Here is a 22,887-nt window from a genome sequence, read left to right as displayed (position 1 = left end):
AATGTATCTTTAGCAAAGTATGCAGCTCTTCAGTGACAACCTCTGCAAAATGCAGATGATATTCATTCTTGTCACAACCAACAGAGTTGTGTTTCACTGCAGCACTACATTTGAAGATCATATTGATATTGTAAAAACATCTTAAATCATAAATGTATGTACATCAAAATGTTCACAACATGTGACATGATATTCATAAACAAATCCTCACTTAAATGAAATCATAGCAACAAAAGGTCATCTGGCAGTCCCATTCATTTATTATTATTATCATTTTACCTGAAATAATTCATTCCAACATGCATTTGACCAAGATTGCTTACATCTAACATACATTTCAGTACTTGCCATTGTCATATTGCGATAAATACGGAAAAATCATCCTATAGGGACTTTTTTCAGCTAATTTTGGCATTAGGCTCATCTATAATGACTTATATTATAATTGATTGTTTTATATAACACGTCATACTGGCAATGCCATAAAGTAGAATCTGTCACACAAAGTGTCTATGATATTAATTGCCTAGCTATCAAAGTGTTTAGTGTGTTGACACTGACTTGCCTGAAGGGGTAATTAACAGGAAAAAAAAAAAGATAGTGAACTATAATGAATATGTGTTATAGTCTTTGCACTGGTAGTTTTGGCTAATTAATCTATTGCCAATGACATTCAAGAAAAGACTTTGTCATGTTCTATACAGTCATGTACAATATTAGATTGCAATACTTGCCTCAGCTACAGGAAGAGTGAGTTAGTGCAGTTATGCAGGAATGGACAGTGCTGAAAAACAGCTTTGAAGCAGCCACTCACCCTTTCAAAAGGATGGTAAAGTTTTGGTTGAGATGGTGGATTCAGATTTTTTAACTTTTTAGGAGATAATTAGAAACCACTTATGAAATATTTAGGAGCACGTAATTTTAACAGGAATTCAAAGTTTATTTTATGAAAATCAATTTTGAAATGGCTGAGATATCCAAAAACAAAGTAAAACAAAATGGTCCTTCCTTAGAATAAGAGGTGGGTCCCACCTTTTATTTTTAGGACCTTTTTGTTTTCCGATATCTCAGCCATTTCAAAACCAATTTCCATAAAATAAACTTTGAATTCCTCTTAGCATTGCATGCTCCTAAATATTTCAAAACAGGTTCCTTATTATCTCACAAAACAAGTTGGAAACCCTAATTCCCATCTCAACCAAAATTATACCATCCCTGGGATTGTAGCTCCACTTTCTTTCTTCTTTGTCTCTCTATGGGGATCTCTGGATCTAGATTTACATATGATCTATCTGTCTATCTATCTGTCTGTCCATCTACACATGTATAGACTACATGTATCAATCTATTTTTCTATCTCTCTCTTCATTTATCTATCCCTCTCAATCTGCGAACTTGCTATTGCAGGTATTGGCTTATAAGTGCAACTAGCAATGGTAACCAGGATAATCTCAAGCTGAGCAAAGTATCATTAAAGAAAAAAAAGGTCCACATCAAATGTTGTATTTTCTGAGTAATACGATAGCTTTATCATCACTAAGAAATGATCAGACTATAATTGTGGGTAAATGGATAAACATTTTTAAAAGATATTTAAAAAGTAACTTTTTGTTGTAATGGCATCAGGGCATTGTGGCACGATTGATTCAATCATATTCTACCCATGCCAAAAATGTAACTCCAAACTGTCTCAAAACATTCTTTAGTGCAAGCTGACTCTCCACATAAATATAAAGCTCATTTTCAGGACAGACTCTGCATAAGTTTGGGCTAACTGACATTCCTAGTAGTGAAGTTTAATGAGCCTTGCATTATCTCTATCATAAAACTTTGCTGGGGATATATATTTTATAGTTGTATCTTCCATTTCCACTATCTATGTCTTCTCTCTTTTTTCTTCCCCCTAGGGAGAAAGCCTGTTGCAGTTTTTGTTTCTAAATTTCCTGTCATTCCTTTATGATTTGTAATTATAAATCCCTGTAAACTTTTAATCTGTGGCTGAGTCTCTTGAGAGAGAGAGAGAGAAAAAAAGAAATAGTGGACCACTTGTGGCTGCACTTGCATTTGTCTGTTCTACCCCGCAAGTCATAGTCTCCTTGAGTTCATGATCATAAGATTTACTGCTTCCTTAAGAGTGAGTAGAGCCTTGATACTGCTGGAAACATCTGAGTGCTTTCAGGATTAAAATGTTCTCCATCGAGTGTGGTGCTCTTAGCAGACACAAGTGTTCAGTTTCTTCCACTTCCAGTTTTGCTTTCTTATGGACAGTTTATAGCATTTATAAAACTTTCTTTGACAACTACTGTAGTCTGAGGGTAGTTTCCTGTACACTGTAAGAAAAATTAGTTCAACTTTGCATCTAGTTACCATTGTCACAGTAGGAGCACCTTTAAAGGTGCAACCCTGCACCTTTCTGACAGTGAGAAAGGTGCAAAACCTGTGAAGGTGCTCTCAGTGTGTCACTGGTAAAGATGCGAAGTTGAAAATTTTTTTCGTACAGTGTACTGAGAGAAATATATGCAGTTAGCATGTTTGACAGTTTGCTCCATTTATTCATCCAGAAATTGCCCTGTTTTGATTTATTAAACTAAATGTCCCTGACCCATCAAATTGATTTGCAGTCACTGAATCATAATGTTGATATCAGATCGACTGATTTGATATTGCATAATGCATATATTATGAGTGATTGTATGAAAAGGTGAGCAGAGATGGGAATCTGACAATTTCATATTCAAATTGTATGCCTTCATGACCCCCCTCTCCCATTCCCCCTTCCCCCCCCCCCCAATAACCAAACAAACAAACAAAGGAAGAAATGAAGCATTTTGCTATATTTTGCAGGTATTGTATGTGTGTTTCTTTTGAAGTACTTTGAAACATTTTGCAGTGTTGCTTTTGAAGAACAATGTATCGAGCCAACATGAACATATTGGTTGAGAACAACAAGGGTGCTGATCTGTAATCTTCGTAAAGTGTGAAATAGTCTCTGTGGTTTGCAGTTTATGGCCCCTTGTTTTCTGTCCTGCATCTGTTACGACCAAAATCACTCTGAGAATGATCGCACAAAAGAAACAATCAACTGATGTTCAGGCGGTTTATTAACAGTGATATTGTGGGTACAGACTGGTAATCGGTTTCACATCAGTACAATAATGATCACGAGAAACAAATATAAGTCAGTAATGGAATCACTTACACGTATTAAGTAATCCTTTGAAAGTGTCCAGATATGATGTTCGATGCACAAATGAATGATCCGCGATGCACCGATGAATGATTCCTGCGACGTAAATCCAGAGGCACAGGTTACAATAGTCCACGGTGTAGATCCGGGGTAAAATCCACGATATACGTCCACGACAAAACATGCAGAGTCCAAACGTTGTGACGACCACGTCCAGTTGATGCGTTGAATAATGATTCACTTTATATTGTCCAGCTAGGAATCCAGCCCGTCACAGCTTTTCCGTAGCAATGTCCATTGACATTAAAATATGGAGTCTATCTCCAATGTAGGCAATAATTCTCTGCAGGCAAAATGTCTCCCAGGCCTTATCTCCACAAACATAACAGGTCAGCAGGTAACACAGGACTGACTATAACAAGTCGCTTCAGAGCCAGAAGTGACGTAACTCTCAGAGCAGAGGTGTTGGGTGCTCTGCCTACTGCAGAATTCCTCTGGCTTATATACTATCTATTCACCCCCTTCTAGCACATTCTATAACTCTCTCCAACCTACTAGCCAGTCCAAGTTCCAGGAAACCTGGATGACTCACTGCCTAACTATGTACAAAACATCATTACCAAAATTAACTACCAATCACATTGGGCTACAGGGACAGTGCCTCACTCAGCCAAATATGTTAGCACTTCCCAGAAAATTCTGGAATGGGTGAAATCAATCTAGATTGAGTGAGCTATAATGTATTTCCTGTTACATGCATTTACTGTGTAGTTACATTGTATACCACCTAGAAAATTCTCCACTGATCTGGTCAGCCTGTATGTACTATATCTATACCACATAGAATGTTCTCCATTAATCTGGTCCACCTGTGTACATACACATTAAAACAGCCAGGCATACAGTACATCATACATGTACGTGTACATAACTACTAGTGTGTACATTTGTGACACCATCCCCCATGGGAAAAAGAAAGCCTTGCCGTAGCAAGGGTTTCTTTTACCTTCACAATTTCTCATTGTTATTTACAACGAATGTGAGGTAAAAATCCAAGTCAAGCAACAATAATCATATGCTATCACATGCCTTTTGAATAGCTGCATTAATTCCATGTTCTCTTTTCATGGATACCATTTACATTGATATTGCTTGGATTCTTGAAGCTTATACAATCATGTAAAACTGTTTTGCATACATTAATGGATATGCTAAACACATACACTGTAAATGAAATGTGGTGAAAACTTTTCACCCTTTAATTCTACTGGGCTATCCACTACCTATGTCACACCAACTGACTTTCTGTCATAGCATTCTTTCAGCATATTGACATGACACATCCTCTGATCTTTGCATCTGTCTGGTGTGCTGATCACATAGTTCACATGATTATTGAATTTCTTTTTGACACAGTATGGGCCACTGAACTTGGCTTTCAGTGGTTCACCTTGTATGGGCAGCAGTACAAGAACTTTGTCACCTGGTTTGAAGGTTCGAGCTTTGGCATTTTTGTCTGCCTTTCTCTTCATTGAGTCTTGTGACACTTTCAAGTGTTCCCTAGCTACCTCACAAGCCTTTGAAAGCCTTTCACGAAACTTTGACACATAGTCAAGTAGGTGGACCTCATCATCCTCAGTCATGAATTTCTCTTTGATGAGCTTCAGTGGGCCCCTAACTTCATGACCGTACACCAACTCAAATGGGCTGAAACCCGTCGACTCATTTGGGGAGTCCCTCGTTGCGAACAGCAGGAAAGGGATGCCTTTATCCCAATCCTCGGGATACTCCTCACAGAACGCCCTAATCATTGTCTTTAGGGTCTGGTGGTAGCGCTCCAACGCACCTTGGGATTGGGGATGATAAGCTGACGACTTCAGCTGCTTCACACCCAAACGATACATCACCTCTTGAAATATGCCTGACATGAAATTTGACCCTTGGTCAGACTGCACTTCCTTGGGCAACCCATACCTAGTGAAAACTGCACTAGAGCATCTACCACAGTCTTAGCAGTGATATTTCGCAATGGGATAGCCTCTGGAAACCGTGTGGACATATCCATGATTGTCAAGAGGTACTTATGACCCGACCTAGTCCTAGGCAAAGGTCCAACACAGTCGACTAGAACCCGACTGAATGGTTCTTCAAACGCAGGAATCGGAATCAATGGCGCCGGTTTCACTGAATGCTGTGGTTTACCAGCCACCTGACATGTGTGACAAGTCTTACAAAACTCAGCCACATCCACATTCAACCCTGGCCAATAGAAATGCCTCATGATCCGATCCTTTGTCTTTCTGACGCCTAAATGGCCGCCAACAGGTAACTCGTGAGCAATCCTCAAGATCTCACCGCGGTAACTGGGAGGGACAACAACTTGACGGACCACCGTCCAATCCTCATCAGCTGGCCTATGGGGAGGTCTCCACTTCCTCATCAAAATGCCATCTTTGACATAATAGCACTCAGGGACCTTTTCAGCCTCAGCCTCAGAACACGCCGTCTGAGACAAGCCTTTCAACTCAGAGTCTGCCTGCTGTGCTTCAACCAAGGAAGACTTGCTAAACAGCCCATCACTGTTAGCCTCGGAGCCTAATACAGCAACCCCATCATTCAAATCCTTGAAAAAGGTTTCTGCCAACCAAACACCGGAATTCTCCTCCACATCAACAGAATCCGCATCATCTTGAACAGCTCTACGAGCCTGAGACCTAGTCACAACACAATCTGGGAAAATCCCAGGAAACTCCTCCTGCAACTGCTCAGTTTCAGCAACCACCACTGGTTTATCCGAAACAACTGGAGACGCAACCACCTTGTCCCCAGCCAAGTCATTCCCCAACAGGAAATCAATCCCTGCCATGGGCAACTCAGGAACAACTCCAACAGTCACAGGACCAGAAACTAGGTCACACTTCAAATCCACTCTATACAGTGGCACTGACATATAACTGCCATCAACAGTCTGAATCAAGACTTTTGCATTCACTGCACTATCTGGTGGAAAAGTCATACCACCATCCACCATCAACGACTGAGAGGCCCCCGTATCCCGCAGGATGACTACTGGCTTACCTGCCTCACCAGAAGTACATGGGGTCACCTCACCATCAAACAAAAAGCTACGATAGCTCTCATCCACCTGCTTCAGCCTATCTTTGAATTTGGGAGATTGACTTTCAATGGCCTGTGTTTCACTGAACGGGACACTGTTTTCGGGTAGGACACTTTTTGACATGACAAATCCCATGTCCTTCTTTGTTTTGTTTTGCAACTTCCAACACTGTGACTTTACATGCCCTGTCTTGTTACAGTGAAAACATTTGATGACATTTGCACTTGTACTGGACCCTTTGTCAGATTGAGGCTTTGGTGCCGATGAAGTTTCAGAACTCGTGCCTTTTTCAGAACCAGCATTCTTTGGACTGCTCGACTGATTTTTGTTTCTCTTATTTCCAGAGAAATTCCTGAAAGGTGGTCTGTTGTCATTTCTGTGGGTCAGCTCATACTCATCAGCAATCAAGGCTGCTTTATGCAAACTTGTCACTTTGTGATCATCCAAATGTGACCTCACACTGAAAGCAACACTCTTTTTGAATTCTTCCAAGAGAACAACCTCACGTAGGTTATCAAAATCCTGATCCACTTTCAGGGATCTGTACCACCTATCAAACGTCATTTCTTTTTCACGAGCAAACTCAACATGTGTTTGGCCTGATTTGCGGTACGAATTTCTGAACTTGTGTCTGTACGCCTCTGGCACCAACTCATATGCATTCAACACTGCTTTCTTGACTGTAGCATAGTCACGTGATTGCTCTTTTGAGAGAGATGAGTACACATCGGCTGCTTTGCCGACAAACACACTTTGAAGGAGTAAGGGCCAAAATTCCTGTGGCCAGTTCAAACTGTTAGCCACCTTCTCAAATGACACAAAATATGCATCAACTCTGTTTTCTTCAAACTTTGGCACCAATCGAATGTTCTTGGCCAAATCAAATTCAGAGGGAGCCTTTTCCTGAGTTCTTACAGTCTGTGCATGAGCCAATTCCATCTCACGCAATTTCAATTGTTGCTCAAGTTTCTTCATTTCAATTTCTCTTTCAATTTCTAATCTCATCTTCTCTTTCTCCATTTCCAATTCCCTTGCTCTTTCTCTCTCCTTCATTTCCAATTTAGCAAGCTCAAGCCTCGTTTGATCTGAAATTTGAGCTCGATCTTGAGTGTCAATTTCTTCTTTGAGCTCCATGTGACCAGCTACTAAGTCAAGAATCTCTGCCTTTCTTGCACCTTGTGGAACATCTACATTCAAATGCTGTGCAACAGCAGTCAAATCACATTTGCGTAACCTTTGCAAATCTTTGAGGGACAAATCTGTCCTCTGAACAAATGCCTGAACATCCATTGTACTGATTGACATTGTCACAATGTATTACACACAATATACAATTGAACAATCAACTCAGCTGGTATTTTGTCTGTACCAATATTCTGGATTCCGGAACGTTCCAAATTCTAAGTTTTGGCTTTAAATTCAATTCCCGGACAAGCCCCCAATTTTGTTACGACCAAAATCACTCTGAGAATGATCGCACAAAAGAAACAATCAACTGATGTTCAGGCGGTTTATTAACAGTGATATTGTGGGTACAGACTGGTAATCGGTTTCACATCAGTACAATAATGATCACGAGAAACAAATATAAGTCAGTAATGGAATCACTTACACGTATTAAGTAATCCTTTGAAAGTGTCCAGATATGATGTTCGATGCACAAATGAATGATCCGCGATGCACCGATGAATGATTCCTGCGACGTAAATCCAGAGGCACAGGTTACAATAGTCCACGGTGTAGATCCGGGGTAAAATCCACGATATACGTCCACGACAAAACATGCAGAGTCCAAACGTTGTGACGACCACGTCCAGTTGATGCGTTGAATAATGATTCACTTTATATTGTCCAGCTAGGAATCCAGCCCGTCACAGCTTTTCCGTAGCAATGTCCATTGACATTAAAATATGGAGTCTATCTCCAATGTAGGCAATAATTCTCTGCAGGCAAAATGTCTCCCAGGCCTTATCTCCACAAACATAACAGGTCAGCAGGTAACACAGGACTGACTATAACAAGTCGCTTCAGAGCCAGAAGTGACGTAACTCTCAGAGCAGAGGTGTTGGGTGCTCTGCCTACTGCAGAATTCCTCTGGCTTATATACTATCTATTCACCCCCTTCTAGCACATTCTATAACTCTCTCCAACCTACTAGCCAGTCCAAGTTCCAGGAAACCTGGATGACTCACTGCCTAACTATGTACAAAACATCATTACCAAAATTAACTACCAATCACATTGGGCTACAGGGACAGTGCCTCACTCAGCCAAATATGTTAGCACTTCCCAGAAAATTCTGGAATGGGTGAAATCAATCTAGATTGAGTGAGCTATAATGTATTTCCTGTTACATGCATTTACTGTGTAGTTACATTGTATACCACCTAGAAAATTCTCCACTGATCTGGTCAGCCTGTATGTACTATATCTATACCACATAGAATGTTCTCCATTAATCTGGTCCACCTGTGTACATACACATTAAAACAGCCAGGCATACAGTACATCATACATGTACGTGTACATAACTACTAGTGTGTACATTTGTGACACATCATACTCACCCGTCTGGTGTTAAATCGCTGTCAGAGTCACATGAGCACCATTCATCGTCAAAATGAAGTGCTGTGCATGTTAGTCATGCTAATGATTTTCTACTCTTTTTTTTTGGTTGTTGTTGCTGTTGTTGTTGTTGAGATTTTCATTGAATATTACGGGAAGTTCAAGTTCAATCAAATTCAGCTTTTGATGTGCATCAGAGCAAGAAAATGATACAATACATTATAATTATGTCAGGGAATTTAAGCAAATTGTTTTTGTCTTACGCTTTGCTGCATGTGTTTTGTTTGTAAACTGCTGTATACTGTATTGGGATGTTAGTTCATAATTGCAGTAAGTACAGTTTGTACCTTTATGCTGCTCGAGTAGTGTTGTGATTGTCCTAAGTAGTTTAAAGGCATAATTTACCATTTGCAGAGGAAACAAAACCCAGCATTAGTGCTTTAAAATAGTTCTAAAATGTGAGTTTGGGATAGAAACAGCCAATGTAAAAAAAATGAATCCGTATATTAATGTTAAGTAAATTGTTTAATACACAAAATGTGAACAATAGTTATAATAGAAATGTTTCCAGGCTAAACCATCTACAGTTACGGTTTAATGAGAAAAATACTGATATCTCCTTACATTTTAGGTTTTAGGGCAAAAACGTCATAGAGTAGGATGTTTTATGATACAACAGACCTACACAAATGCATCAAATGTGATATCTTGAACATTTTTTTAAGTCACTGCTCCCAAAGGTAAACAGGACCTTTCAAATGTAGGGCCTTAGATATGAAAAAGTGATATTGTGATTTTTTTTTCCCCATGATATGGGTGCCTCTCAGTGCCAGTAACCATTGATCTCTGATTGATTCATAATGTCTCATTGCAGAATTTCATGTCATAATGCAAGTTTTAATGACATGACATATTTTTGACATGTGTTGTGGTTGCTTTGTCTATAGAAATTCTATGGAATCTATGAGATATTTGTGTGTGCATTTCATCAAGGACCAGAAGAGAAATCATGTGACCAGAGAACTGTCATTCTCTATTTGTTTGTTTTTCTGGACACCATCATGAAGTGCATGCACACAGCCGGATGCCTCTGTTGAACAACCAATTTTTGATTCGGTGTGGGGGTGCATGTAGTGTAATAGTTTACATAAACTTTTTTGTTTTTGTGTACTGTAAAAGTGGATGTTTTCGCGAGACTAATTTTTCACGCTCATTCGGGTAAGAAGAGTTTCGCGTGTTTTTAATGCCGGGGAAACAAGACATCAACTACTGGAACATGTGGCCAACAAAGATATTCGCATGCTTTAATTTTCACGCCGGTATCTGGTTGCGCGAAATGCACGAAAATTTCAACACCGTGAAAATTTCTATTTTTGCAGTATTCAATTGCTGAATATTATAATACGACAATAATCACAATGTGAAGTCACAGATTTTGCAGTGACTATCAAGGCATGTTCAGATTTGCAAGAATGTGCATGTTGCAGCAACAGTGACAAATAGATCATTATTGAACTTTAGAAGTTGTCATGATTTGTGAAGTCTTTATGTGATACACCCTAAAGCTTGAATTATTTGCAAAACCAAGAGCAGTAAAGCTTGATTCAGGTTGAAAACCTGAGCATAAATGCAATGACTTGAATAATTCAGCTGTGTGCAATGAAAACATTACTTTTCATCCTTCTTTCTCCTTCCCCACTCGCAAAAGGGAGTTAATACAGGCCATGCAAGACCCTGACGCAGGAATCACGTTGGGCACGCACAAAGTAGATGACACTACCGTCTACAAAGACTGCTTCACAGGTAAGATGCTGTATATTCCCTCAGTAAATTTGTTAGCACATATTCGGCACATGCGATGAAATGCGGTGAGATGACTGGACAGGGAGGGAATGTACAGAACATGTTCCCTCAATCCGAAGGGTTAGGAAGGTCACATGTCGCATGACGAAGTTAGGGGAACATATCACACACTGTAATTATGTATTGTACTTGGCTGCCCTTGTTATTACAATGATCATGTGATCATGCTCTAGGCAGTCACATGTTCTACAGCGTCACATTATCAAACATTTTCTTTTCTTCTGAAGGGAGGGAACTTGAACAAGAATACGTCATGGACAGCAGACTTTGCGTTCCACACTAATTTTAGCGTGGAAATCAAAAGCCCACTTCTATTTGGTTTAGTCCCAGACACGCATATAATGTAAATTGATATACACACTACTTCAGTGATGATGTTTTTGGGGGAGGGGCATAGCTTTCTATGTAGAAACATAAGTGCATGTATATGTATTTTCAAATGGCCCACTATCTTTTCCTTGGCCTCGACATTGTTATTGAAAGGAAAGAGCGGGGAACTAAACCAGAGAGTGACGTCCATGCTTTGTTTCCTTCCTGAAGAAGTCATTACCACTAATAGCTCTTTCAAGTGTAGGCAACTCACTTTTGTATACCACCGGTACTGGTTTTCTTTTCTTTCTTTCTTTTTTTTTTCATTGCCCAACGGATGGTAATAGCTACAAAGCACATATCATTACACTCTACCATACTGAATTAGGTGATCCGAGTATCCTCTCGGATCACCTTCTGTATCTGTACGGATTCTTTGTTTTTCTTCTTCTTCTTTATTTCTCCTCAAAAGTTGTGCAGAGGTTAGCTCAGAAAGTGCATTGCCTCTCAATGTCAGACTTATACCATATATGTATCATGTCGCAAAGACGACAGCGCAAGTAAAATCATAGTGATCAGTCGACCGTGACGTCACTATGACGTCATTATATGAAAACACATTTTCATGCATATCTCACTAATGGAATGGAATATTTCAATGAAATTTACGTCACATATATTTCAAGTCAAGCGCATTCTACTCATATTCTCAAAATTCATTTTTATCTCAAAACGCGCGCGTACGCGCGCGTTGAAATATTTGTATGCTCAAATCCAGCTCAATTTTTTTTTGCACACGTTTCAGACCATTTGGAGCATTTTTTGAAAAATTGAAAAAATTGGACGGACGCGTACGCGCGCGCCCATATACGCACGCACAGCTAATATGAAATAGAAATTTTCAATTTTTTCACACGGATCGGATGTCCGAAATTTCAAGGAATATTTCTACCAAGTTTCAAGTCGATCCGACTCAATATGACGTCATACGGGCCCGTCAAATTCAAAATTCCGCGCGTGCGTCAATGGGGATACACAGTGCAACTATGCCAAAAAACCGCCAATTTTAAATCGGATTTTACTCGTCAGGATGGACGGTAACCCCCCATTTACTTTACATATTCTGAAAGCTGATGAGTTGTACATGTCATTTCATGGGCTGGCTATGCTGATAAAATGATTAAAAGATATCAAATTTCTTAATAAAGTAAAAAAAGTAAATTTTCAAAATGACGTCATCAAATTTCAAGTTTACTCGAGCGTATCTCACTAATCCTTTGCCAATTTTCACCCAAATTTCAATATGTTGTAGCTTATGAAATGCTCTTACATAAATGTGATTAAACAATTTTGATTTGATGACGACATCACCTCGAAAAAATGGATTGAAGGTAACCTTGTTAAATTTGACCAGTTTACGTGTAATCTCTATGGGAGTGCAATTTTTATGGAAATGAAAATTGACATGACTATCTTTATCGAGCACTAGCTCACTTATGCTTCGGTGAATTTCTCTAAGATTTTAATATGTTGTAGCTGAGATGTAGGGCTATTGTAAATGTGCCCTTCGTTTTTTCATACGTTGTCGGGATCACGTGAAAAAACTTGGTTGAAATTAAAGTTTATCTTCGATGTATTGAAATATTTCTTTCTTTTTGCAACTTTCTTTGCAATAACTCAAGAAAAACAGCCCCTATCACCTTCATATTTTGCACATGTTTAGTTCATGTCACGAAAATTATTTCATAAAATTACAACTACTTGATCAGACGCCATCTTGGGTATGTAAATTAGGGTCAAAGGTCATAGATGTTTCATCCTGTATCTTGGTGAATACATGTCCTATCTTTCCCATATTTTGCACACGTAAAGACCATGTTACAGGGATCATTTCATAAGATAACCACTTTTTGCTCAGATGCCATCTTGTCTATGCAAAGTGGGGTCAAAGGTCATATGTACTTCTTTTTCTATCTTTGCTATGACGTGTTATCTCTATGGGAGGGAATTTTTTAGATGTGAAAATTGACATGACTCTCTTTATCGAGCACTATCTTACTTATGCTTCGGTGAATTTCTCTCAGATTTTAATATGTTGTAGCTGAGACTTTGCAGTATCAGGACTCGAATCATTGATTAAAAAAAAAGATCGGATCACCTTAATTTGTCAGTGATGACAAAGGGCAAGTCCAAGATAACGCGCACGTTACGTATGGGACATTCAGAGACTTTTATGACCTGAAAAATAGTGTTAATGGCCTTTGATCATATTGAACTTCATCATGGTGATTGATATCTAGAAGAAGTATAATCATGTAAAAAATTGGAAAAAATGACCTTGACAATTATATTCTAGAAGAGAAAATATGTGCCGTTACGTATGGGACCAGAAAAATTTTGTTTTTTTGAACATTTTTTTCAACCTCAAAACTCTCTGAAAGTATATCATTCTACAACTTGTAACTCACTGTGATGAAAGTCACAACACTCAAGATTATCACAGGTAAGTTTCATGTCATCAGGCAAAAAGCTCTAATGACAGGTTCTAATCAAAGACAGACATGACGTGTTACGTATGGGACAGTTACGTATGGGACAGTTTGTCCCCCATTCATTTAGTGTGTGAAGAACCATGTTTATGGGTATTTTGCATAATTATTGAAGTAAAATCAGTTGAAACTACTCAAATACCGATCCAGCTTGTCAAGGAAACAATATTCCCCAAATATTCACCATCATAATCATATTCAATCATATTTTTATATTTTCATGACCAACCTGGGTATGCATGCCCTTTGTCCCCCATTCGTTTAGTGTGTGGGGAACCATGTTTATGGGTATTTTGCAAAATAATTTTGCAAAATACCCATAAACAAATTTTTGCATAATTATTGAGGTGGAATCAGTTGAAATTACTCAAATACTGATCCAGATTGACAAGGGAACAATATTCCCCAGATATTTACCATCATAATCACATTCAATCATATTCTATATTTTTTATGACCAACCTGAGTATGTATGCCCTATTTTTATCAGGATAGTTACTACTGAAAAAATTGAATAGTTTAATAAAGTGTTTACTTCCATTGATGAAGGGCAGTTTGCCATTTAGTTTCAATGAAAAACAACTTGACACAAGAAATATTAAGTTTAATAAATAAGCAATACCTGCTGCGTGGAACCCCAGTGATCGAGGAGATATATGATGGCCGTCTAGCAGTCAGGTCATTGATTCGAGTCACACCTCAGTATGTATTGTATACCCATGAATTTTGTTGTGGCTACTACTGAAAACTGAATAAGGACAATTTGTGTATCACTTGCAATAAAAAAAAAATCATTTTACTTTTTATTTTTTTTCTATATATATCACAACCATTTCAAATTGGATCTCCATCACATAAACTTTGAATTCCTCTAGTCTTAGGATTTTATGCTCTTAAGTAATTCAGTAATTGGTTTCCAATCATCTCTTTAAATGTTGAAAACTGAATCCCCATTTCTACAAAAAACTATACCATCCCTTTAATGTTGATTTTTCATTGTGTATTTTGCCATTTTCCCCTCCCCCTTTCTGAAAATTGTTCAGTCAAGTTCATGTATTGTTTCAAGTGTCTATAACTCAAAAAGTAGCTACAATGTTGGGATGCTTTCTTCAGGATGATAGACCATTTGTGTACTGAGAGACCTTCCCAGCTTGCTACATGCATTCACATGCAATATGTATGAGGATGTCCCATACGTAACGCATTTTTCCCATACGTAACATTATTTTAATGCCTAATAAAAAATATTTCTTTTACTTTTTTTTCTTTTTTCTCTGGTATTTGATTTCTCTAAACAATAAATTAGAACTTTCCAAAAGGGCATTAAAATAACCATAGCAATTTCAGAAAAAAACCTAAAAAAATGACCTCATTTTGTTACGTATGGGACATCTCATGATAGGACACGAGCTAATTTGCATAATCATTTGCATAATCCCTAAATTTTCATACAAAGTTAAACTATGTGATGAACTTCTTATGTCCACATATTAATCAAATATCATTTGCTTTCCTTTGAATTAATATGAATTTTTATAAATGTCCCATACGTAACGCTGTGTTTCACATTTATGCAAATGAAGCCCTTGAAATTTGCATAAATTTACATAATATCATTTTTTCCTCCATGGAAATCAAAACTTCAACTCATAAGCTTCAAAATGATACCAAACATGTCAACATTGAGCATAGATGAAATTTTGCCTTCTGAGGGGACCTTATCTTGGACTTGCCCCAAATTACAATCTCTAGTTTATATTTGCAATCTAATTGAATGTGCAATCTCACGTATTTGCACTGATGTCTCAAATTCATGGGGCTAAGAGATTGGTAATTTGCCATTTAATTTTATTCAGAGTCAACAGATATTTTCCTGTCAAGTGATGATATCATTTGTATATGCCGTGCTATGGGTCTGTTCCTTGGTATTAAACTGTCTCAATGGGTCTAAATGGGCCTCAATGGGTCTCAGCTGGATTTGTCTCTGCCAGGGACCCATTTCATGAAAAAAAAAAGGTGTGTTGATATAAGTTTTCTTCTTCATTGTAACTTGCAATGTTTTTAATCTGTACCACATCATAATTCCAATACCAGTACTGTAAAAGTGGACATTTTTGCCATGCTGAAATTTTTTGCGCATTTCGCGCAACCACAAACTAGCACGAAAATAAAAGCATGCGAATATTTTTTGTTTACCATATGTATCAGTACCGGTAGTTGATGTCTTGATTCCGCGGAATTAAAAACACACTAAACTCTTCTTACCCTGCAGAGCGCGAAAAATTAGTCGCGCGAAATATCCACTTTAACAGTAGTTCGTACCACTTATTGTTTGTTTGTTGTTTTATTTATTATAATATTAAACATGGCCACTGATGAAGCATTCCTATATATGCTAATGAGCAAGCTACAACAGAGGGACTGATGAGTTTGGAGTCCCCTGGGTAAGTGACTTGGTAGTGAGGATGGAGTGCCTATCTTGTTAAAGGGATGGTATGATAGTTTTGGTTGAGATGAGGGATTCAGATCCTCACTTTTTGCATGATAATTAGGAACCACTTATGAAAAGAGCATACAATTCCAAGAGGAGTTAAAAGTTTATTAATTGTAAATCAGTTTTGAAATGGCTGAGATATCCAAAAATAAAGCAAAAACAACAAAGTGGTCCCTATAAAAGATGGGTCCCACCTTTCATTAGGACTTTTTTGTTTTTGGATATAGTCAGCCATTTCAAAACCAATATTCATCAAATAAACTTTGAATTTGTCATAAATGTTGTATGCTCACTAATATTTCATAGGAGGTTTCTCATTATCTCACAAAAAAGTTGGAATCCTGAAGCCCCTTCTCAACCAGAACTATACCATCCCTTTAAAAAAGCACATCATCACAGCCACTGACTGCTAGCAAAAATCTAACCACTGACCTCAGAATTGAGCTAGAGCATGTGGTTATATGGTTAGCTGCTGCCCTTAATTAGCAATTGAAATTATAACAGTTTGTAACAATTTTCCCTATCCCATATAACTGTAAAAACTCAAATGGTGGTGGTGCTGTTTGATGTCCACAACAGTGTGTTGATAATGCTGTGTTGATATGTAGTGCAGTAAAACTCTATTGGATCATTCAGGAAAAACAGCAAAAAACATGGAGCACTTTCTCTATTTCCAAACTCAAATATAGTTTTGTAGATCATCTCAGCAATTGTCACTTGTTGGGAAAAGGAATATGCAGTTATAAACTCTGAAAATGCATTCCTATCGTAAAGTGACAATGTTTTAGTCATGGTAAAAAAGGGAAAAATTAGATGTGATTACCGCATCAACACCTTGTACATTCTGCCGGTGCCTGCTGCACAGTAACTCTGCATTACTGGAAGTGCACACAAGTTTAACACAGAAAGTATGACCCAGCTTGACCTCCACATGTTGGACATTGGTGCGTAAAATCACTGCATTCATTTGCATGTAGCATATATGGCCAGCATATGGAACCAAGTATGGACCCGACCGCTAGCGACAAAATGTTTACATTTACATGTAAATGTGATATGAAAAATTGCAAACCTCTTCTTGAAGCTTGCCTCTGGTTACCCACGCCGATGAAAATCGGCAGGGGGTTATGTAAAGGGTTCCGTATGTTTGTTTGTTTGTTTGTTTGTTTGTTTGTTTGTTTGTGTACAAGATAACAAGAGAACGGGTAAACGGATTTGCACGAAATGTTCAGGGGATGTTTGGATAATGGCAGGAAAGAATCGATTAGATTTTGGTGATAATCGGTTGACCCTTGCAAATTCTGTGTGACCTTGAAGTTTTGACCCCATGGTATAGTGACCACTCCGAAAATTTCCCGTTTCTCACTTTGCGATTTTCCGCTACCATATGAACACATAAACTCCCAAACGATCCGACTTCGCTGCTCAAATGTTCGTAAGAATTCCGAAATTTACGTTTAGGCCTATTTGAGGGACTATGTCCTTCTAGATTTATGAAAGTTCGTTCTCCGTCGTCACAAACTGGCCCGTATTTTGATGATTTTTCAAATTAACATTGATTGTTTTTTTCGTTGGAGGAGCATTTGCTCAGTCAGTCACACTGCACGATATGCGCGCTCAATGTCAATGCGTGTGCAAGGCCGCTGAAAATGCATCGCGCTCTACACTGTTGGTGCAAAATTGCATCGGGGACGTTGCGGCGCTTGTTGGTGACCGAATACTGGTGCAGTAGACATTTGCATTCAACCCTTGCATTGAATAATTTCCGTAGACACTAATCATAGCAATTAATTGCCTAGGGAGTACCACGGTACGTAAATTTTGTTTTTCTCTTGCGCTTTTGTGGATACCATCAAAGATCGTACACTCATACGACCTTTGATATCATCACACTCTCGGCTTGCTATGAGCAAAATATCCCGCAAGAAAACGGCGTATTTCTCGATTTTTAGCGCTTTTTCGGCGACCCGTCGCGTAGACAATACTCTTAAAACTGGACTTAATTCGCGCGCGCTTGGAAAAGTTCTGATTCTGCACTTTTGACAGTGGTATTTGGGATTTTCGATGGATTTTTGAGGAGACAAAGGACTTTCCTGTTGTGAATGAGTGCTACCGTATGTGAAATGATGTGATTTGCGTGTGATGTGACTGTAGAGCCAAAGATCGCACACTTCAGTGTACGATCTTTGGTAGAACTCACTGGCTGGTGATAAAGCACACTGGCAATTAAGTGACCGAATTCTGGTAGATGACCGAATGCACATTATGTTTACCCCGACTTTGTACAAGGCGTGGGTCTGCCGCCTTTGACGGCCTCTCTCTAGTTTACTCTTGAATCGCTGTAGTACTTTTCAAACAAATAAAGTATGTCATTATCTTCTTGAAGTTAAGGATGCATAGAACAACATGATTGCAAATTCTCTGTGTATTGTGCCTGATCTTCCTGTTTTCTGTTCAGGGGCCCAGGTGATCACATGGCTGGTGGACTGGGCGTTTGCTGAGACCCGAGAGAGGGCCCTGGAGATTGGAACCAAGCTGCTAACTCAGGCACAGCTCCAGCCAATGACGTGCTCCCTCGATAACGCCACCTGCCGCAAAATCTTCGTCGACGACGAGGAAGCCCTATACAGATTTGTGAGTTTCTTGTCTATACATGGCATATGATATTGTGTTGGGTTTATTGATTCTGTCACGCTTTTTAATTAGTGTAGTTCATATGACCTGACTTCTATATTGGAGATTCTATGTTCCTATTGTGCAGGATGCATACATCTCTGGACAGATTTGTCCCCCACAATGTAGAACTTAATGAGTCAGGTGTACAAACACGTATTCAAGCAGTGAAAGGTATTTTTGTTGATTCCAGGGTCATCTGAGAGAATGACATGGTGTCCTTCAGGGACAAAATAGGGGATGTCGATCACAATCCAGATACTGAGATTTTATTTTTTTTGCCCATTCAGATGAATAGAAATATTCCTAATTGCTTATCATGATTATATGTCATTCAAACTGCACATGTCCAAAATCTAGCTACCATAATTGTGATACTTTCCCCTTAGTTTGTGTGCTGTTGTGATGTGTGTTTGAATGACAGGATATAAAATCTCAAGATTTTTTGCTCCAGCATTCACACACTCGCCATGGTGTGAAGAATCCTGCTATTTTTCAAATTATCTCCATAATAATTAAAATGGAAATAATCGTAAGACATCTTCAGAGCTACCACGTCTCACACATTGTGAGTGAGACTCAAGCATTTAGGGTCCGCCTCACGATCTAACGCATGGCACCCATTTTTCTCACGCATCGGGAACATAGCTTAAAGGATTAAAATGAGAGTTGCAATGGAAGGCATATTTCCCCTTTGTCTTTCAAAATAAGTAAAAAATAGTCACTTAAGTATGCACCAGCTTGCACCATAAAGAGCTAAAAATTGAAAAAGCTTCTTTGCTGGCTCACTGCAGAGACATTAAACACTACACGTGTGCTTGTGTGCTCCCCACACCCTCCCCTCGCTCAGTTGCTTTACTCCCTCGCTCATGAACATGCTCGCACGCCGAGATGCTGAGTCATGAAAATCTCACTCATAAGAATTTTTTGAACTTGGCATCTATACATCTTGGGATTTGGATCACAATGCTGATTGCACTATTAACTAGAAAAATGTTTATGTCCATGCATGCAAAATCCTAATAAAGCTTTGGATTGCGATGCAAATCTCAAGATTTCCGTCCCGCTAATTTGCATCAGTGTGAATTGCACTATTGATTTAAAAAGAAAACAGTCTACCTTGAGTTCATAAGACTGTGTTATCATCTTATCGTGTTATCATGACACACAGTGTTTGAATTGTCTTTGGCCTGGAAAAAATCAGAGACCTGCCAGGTACCTAGAATACTATTTTTAGCTTGGGTTTTGAATAGAGAAAATCTACACCTCATTTGTAGCAAGAGCTTCAAGTGTCTTCGGCTCCCAGGGTATGCAAGGCAGTGAATATAAATGTTATGTCTTACTTTTGAAACAAACATAAGAACCATGTGACATAATTTTGCATGTTTGTGATGGTAGAGAGTCTCTCTGCTTCCTCTGTGCAGAACTTGACAGCTTTGAAAAGTGCCTTGAGAATAAGAACCAATGCTAGAATGTAAAGCTTCTGAACATACACTCAGAGCATACCTGGTAATGTAGCTAAGTACAATAACAGAAAAAAAAAGAGAAAACAGTTCCGATGCTGTAGTGCCCAAGCATCCCTCACATTGTTGTTATTTGAAATAGACAACATACTCTAAAGGTGGGAATTTTAGTGACTGTAATTTTTCAAGATCAGCCAGGTAAAATCATTTTTTGTGTTTTTAATTACATTGAATCTAGTAAAGCTATAAAATATGTTTGCATATGTGTAGCAAAATTATACCTGGGTTTCAAGTCTTGCACTAGTTTAATGTTGCATGAAATGCATGAAAATTTTTACTCTTACTGTAAGTTGTACTTTCACGGCGGCTAACGTTAAACCATAAACCTTCCATGAAAGTACGGGGAGGGATCCAGGAATTCCATAAAGAGGGGGCTCCTTCACGAAATTAAAGGGGGCGCATGCGTCCCCCTCCATTTTTTCATTTTATTTCTTTTGTTTTTAATAACAAAAAAAGGGGCGTGCCCGGTGCACCCCAACCTGGATCTGCCACTGAAAGTATACAAGGTTTCATACACCACATCTTTCTTTTGCCATAGCTTGATCTTCATAAGCTACTGTGAACTGTTTTATAAAAGTGTTCTTGTGCAGATGACAAATTTCACATCTTTTTTCATGACTGTTTTAATAACCAAAATCTCTGAAGCATCCATGATGCCACAAGAATGCAGCAAAAAAGAAAAAAAAAATCAATGAATAATGATAATAGATGGATAGATGAAAAATATCCCTAGAAAATTACAGAAGCAATATAATAGCATTTTATTTCTCATCTGCATATTTGAAAGTGGGAGCGGCGTTTTTGCTTTGATTTCAAAAAGTACAATGCATGTGAACCCTTTGTTTGTAAAATGCTAATCTGGATTATCTTTATTGGCTTGTGAAAATGAGTAGAATGAGTTTTTATTGTTCAAAACCTTCCCATTTTATTGTCATCATTTTTTTTTTTCATAGTGAATCTATTCATGCTTTGGATCACTAGTTCAGTTCAGTTCAGTTCAGTTCAGTTCCTACTGATAAGGGAAAGGCCAAAGTAAAAGTATGCGTTCAACAACTTTGGGGCACTGCATGCATGAAAGGAATACAAGGTGATGCTTTTTGTAGAAACTGAAGGTGAAAGTACATGCATTAGTAATCACAAAGTGACTTTGAAAAAGCCACATATACATCTTGATTATGATCAAAGTTGTCTGGCTGGGTCAGTGACCTATCTACTTGCAACATCAGCAACCAGTGATGATAATCTGACACTGAAAGAAGAGAAATAATGAAGATAATTTTTAGCCACCTTTGAGGTCTCACTGGAAGTCTCATAAAGGTTGTAAGTTCAAGCCTCAGCTGATATTTGTATTGATGTCTTCTTGCCATGAAATGGTTATGCACAATGACTCTCCTCCGGCCACCCTGGGAGTAGAGGGGACTCTGTAGGATGCCAGCATACCTGGGCATCTGCAACTATGGCAACCGGCATCAAATGTAATGATTGTGCACTTGCAATGTTTGAGATGAACATCGTGAATAGCAGTTTAATGACACTTTAGTATGGGACTTTCACTTTAATAAGTAGGCCGATTCAAATCAGGAAGGTCACTCACACCCCGGTAGAACTACTTTCATTTTCTGTTGAAAAGGAAAGTTTGTTTTATTTGATAGGCCATTGTGAATGTGCTGGGAGTTTCTAACTTTCATCATTTCTGAATCTCCCTTCAGTCATCACTTAACATGTCCAATTTGAGGAACGTGCTGGACAGCAGTGATTCGTCGAGCAGCGACTCGGACTCGGAGGAGAAGCTGTCGCGGAAGCCGAAGGAGGATCTGCCAGCGAAGTCGTTCAAGGGTCACGGAGGGAAAGTCGTCAAACAGGGTTTCCTGCTAAAGAGGGTGAGGTTCTCGTGGCTTGATTAGTGTCAAGGTGCATTGTGGGAAATATTCTATAATTCTATTTGGACAGTAATGATATTTAAACATCTTGAGAGGAAAGGAAGCAGCCCAGGGAGAGAACAAACATTGCAGACCGTGGAGAAGCACTTTGTTTTGATATATGGCCATAAATGTACATACCTTGTAACTAGAAAAGCACTTGAAGAGTGCAGACCTCCGCCAAGCAGCCCATTTCCCCCTCTCACGCTTGCTGAAAATCGCCCATTTTCCCATTATAGAAGCCTTTTGTTTACGTAGTCAGCTTCCAGCTACGTGGTGCCTCGACCCAGCAGAGCATGCGCTTTAGCAAACGTCACAATAGTCAGGGATGCCAGTTTTCCGGCAATAGCCGGAATTCCGGCTTTTTCATATTTTGGTGTCCAATTTCCGGCTTCGTGATATTATTTCCGTCTGTGTGGGAAAGCCGGAAAACACGAGAAAGAAAGAAAGAAAGAAAGAAAGAAAAACGAAAAAATATGATCATCTAAACTTACGGGACATTCACTTTCACGATTTCTGTAGGATGTTTCGCATATACTTGGGCATGAGAATATCACAAAACGACTGTCATGCAAAACTAGCGTGATGTTGCTGCTACTAGCTGGGACATGCAACACGTGCGATGATAGCGATCGAACAGTGTGTGGTGTTTCTATGCGATGTACTATGTATGTGCGGTCGCGGTGC

At 38.8% G+C, this 22,887-nt stretch overlaps 1 protein-coding gene across 1 annotated transcript in view; it reads left to right on the top strand.

The window, feature by feature from the left end:
• LOC139731127 (pleckstrin-like) overlaps positions 1-22,887 on the top strand; it is a 41,214-nt gene that overhangs the window by 6,225 nt on the left and 12,102 nt on the right. Inside the window, exons 4-6 of the mRNA XM_071642012.1 lie at positions 10,579-10,673; positions 18,544-18,719; positions 21,991-22,161. Of these exons, the coding sequence (XP_071498113.1) occupies positions 10,579-10,673; positions 18,544-18,719; positions 21,991-22,161 (442 nt within the window). The remainder of the gene's footprint in view (positions 1-10,578; positions 10,674-18,543; positions 18,720-21,990; positions 22,162-22,887) is intronic.

Source organism: Diadema antillarum, unplaced genomic scaffold (genome assembly GCF_040938485.1).
Source record: "Diadema antillarum isolate AM-2024a unplaced genomic scaffold, OU_Dant_1.0 seq00000358_RagTag, whole genome shotgun sequence".
Taxonomy (NCBI): Eukaryota; Metazoa; Echinodermata; class Echinoidea; order Diadematoida; family Diadematidae; genus Diadema; species Diadema antillarum.
The sequence above is the reverse complement of the archived record's forward strand: the minus strand, read 5'-3'. Positions and strand labels throughout refer to the sequence as shown.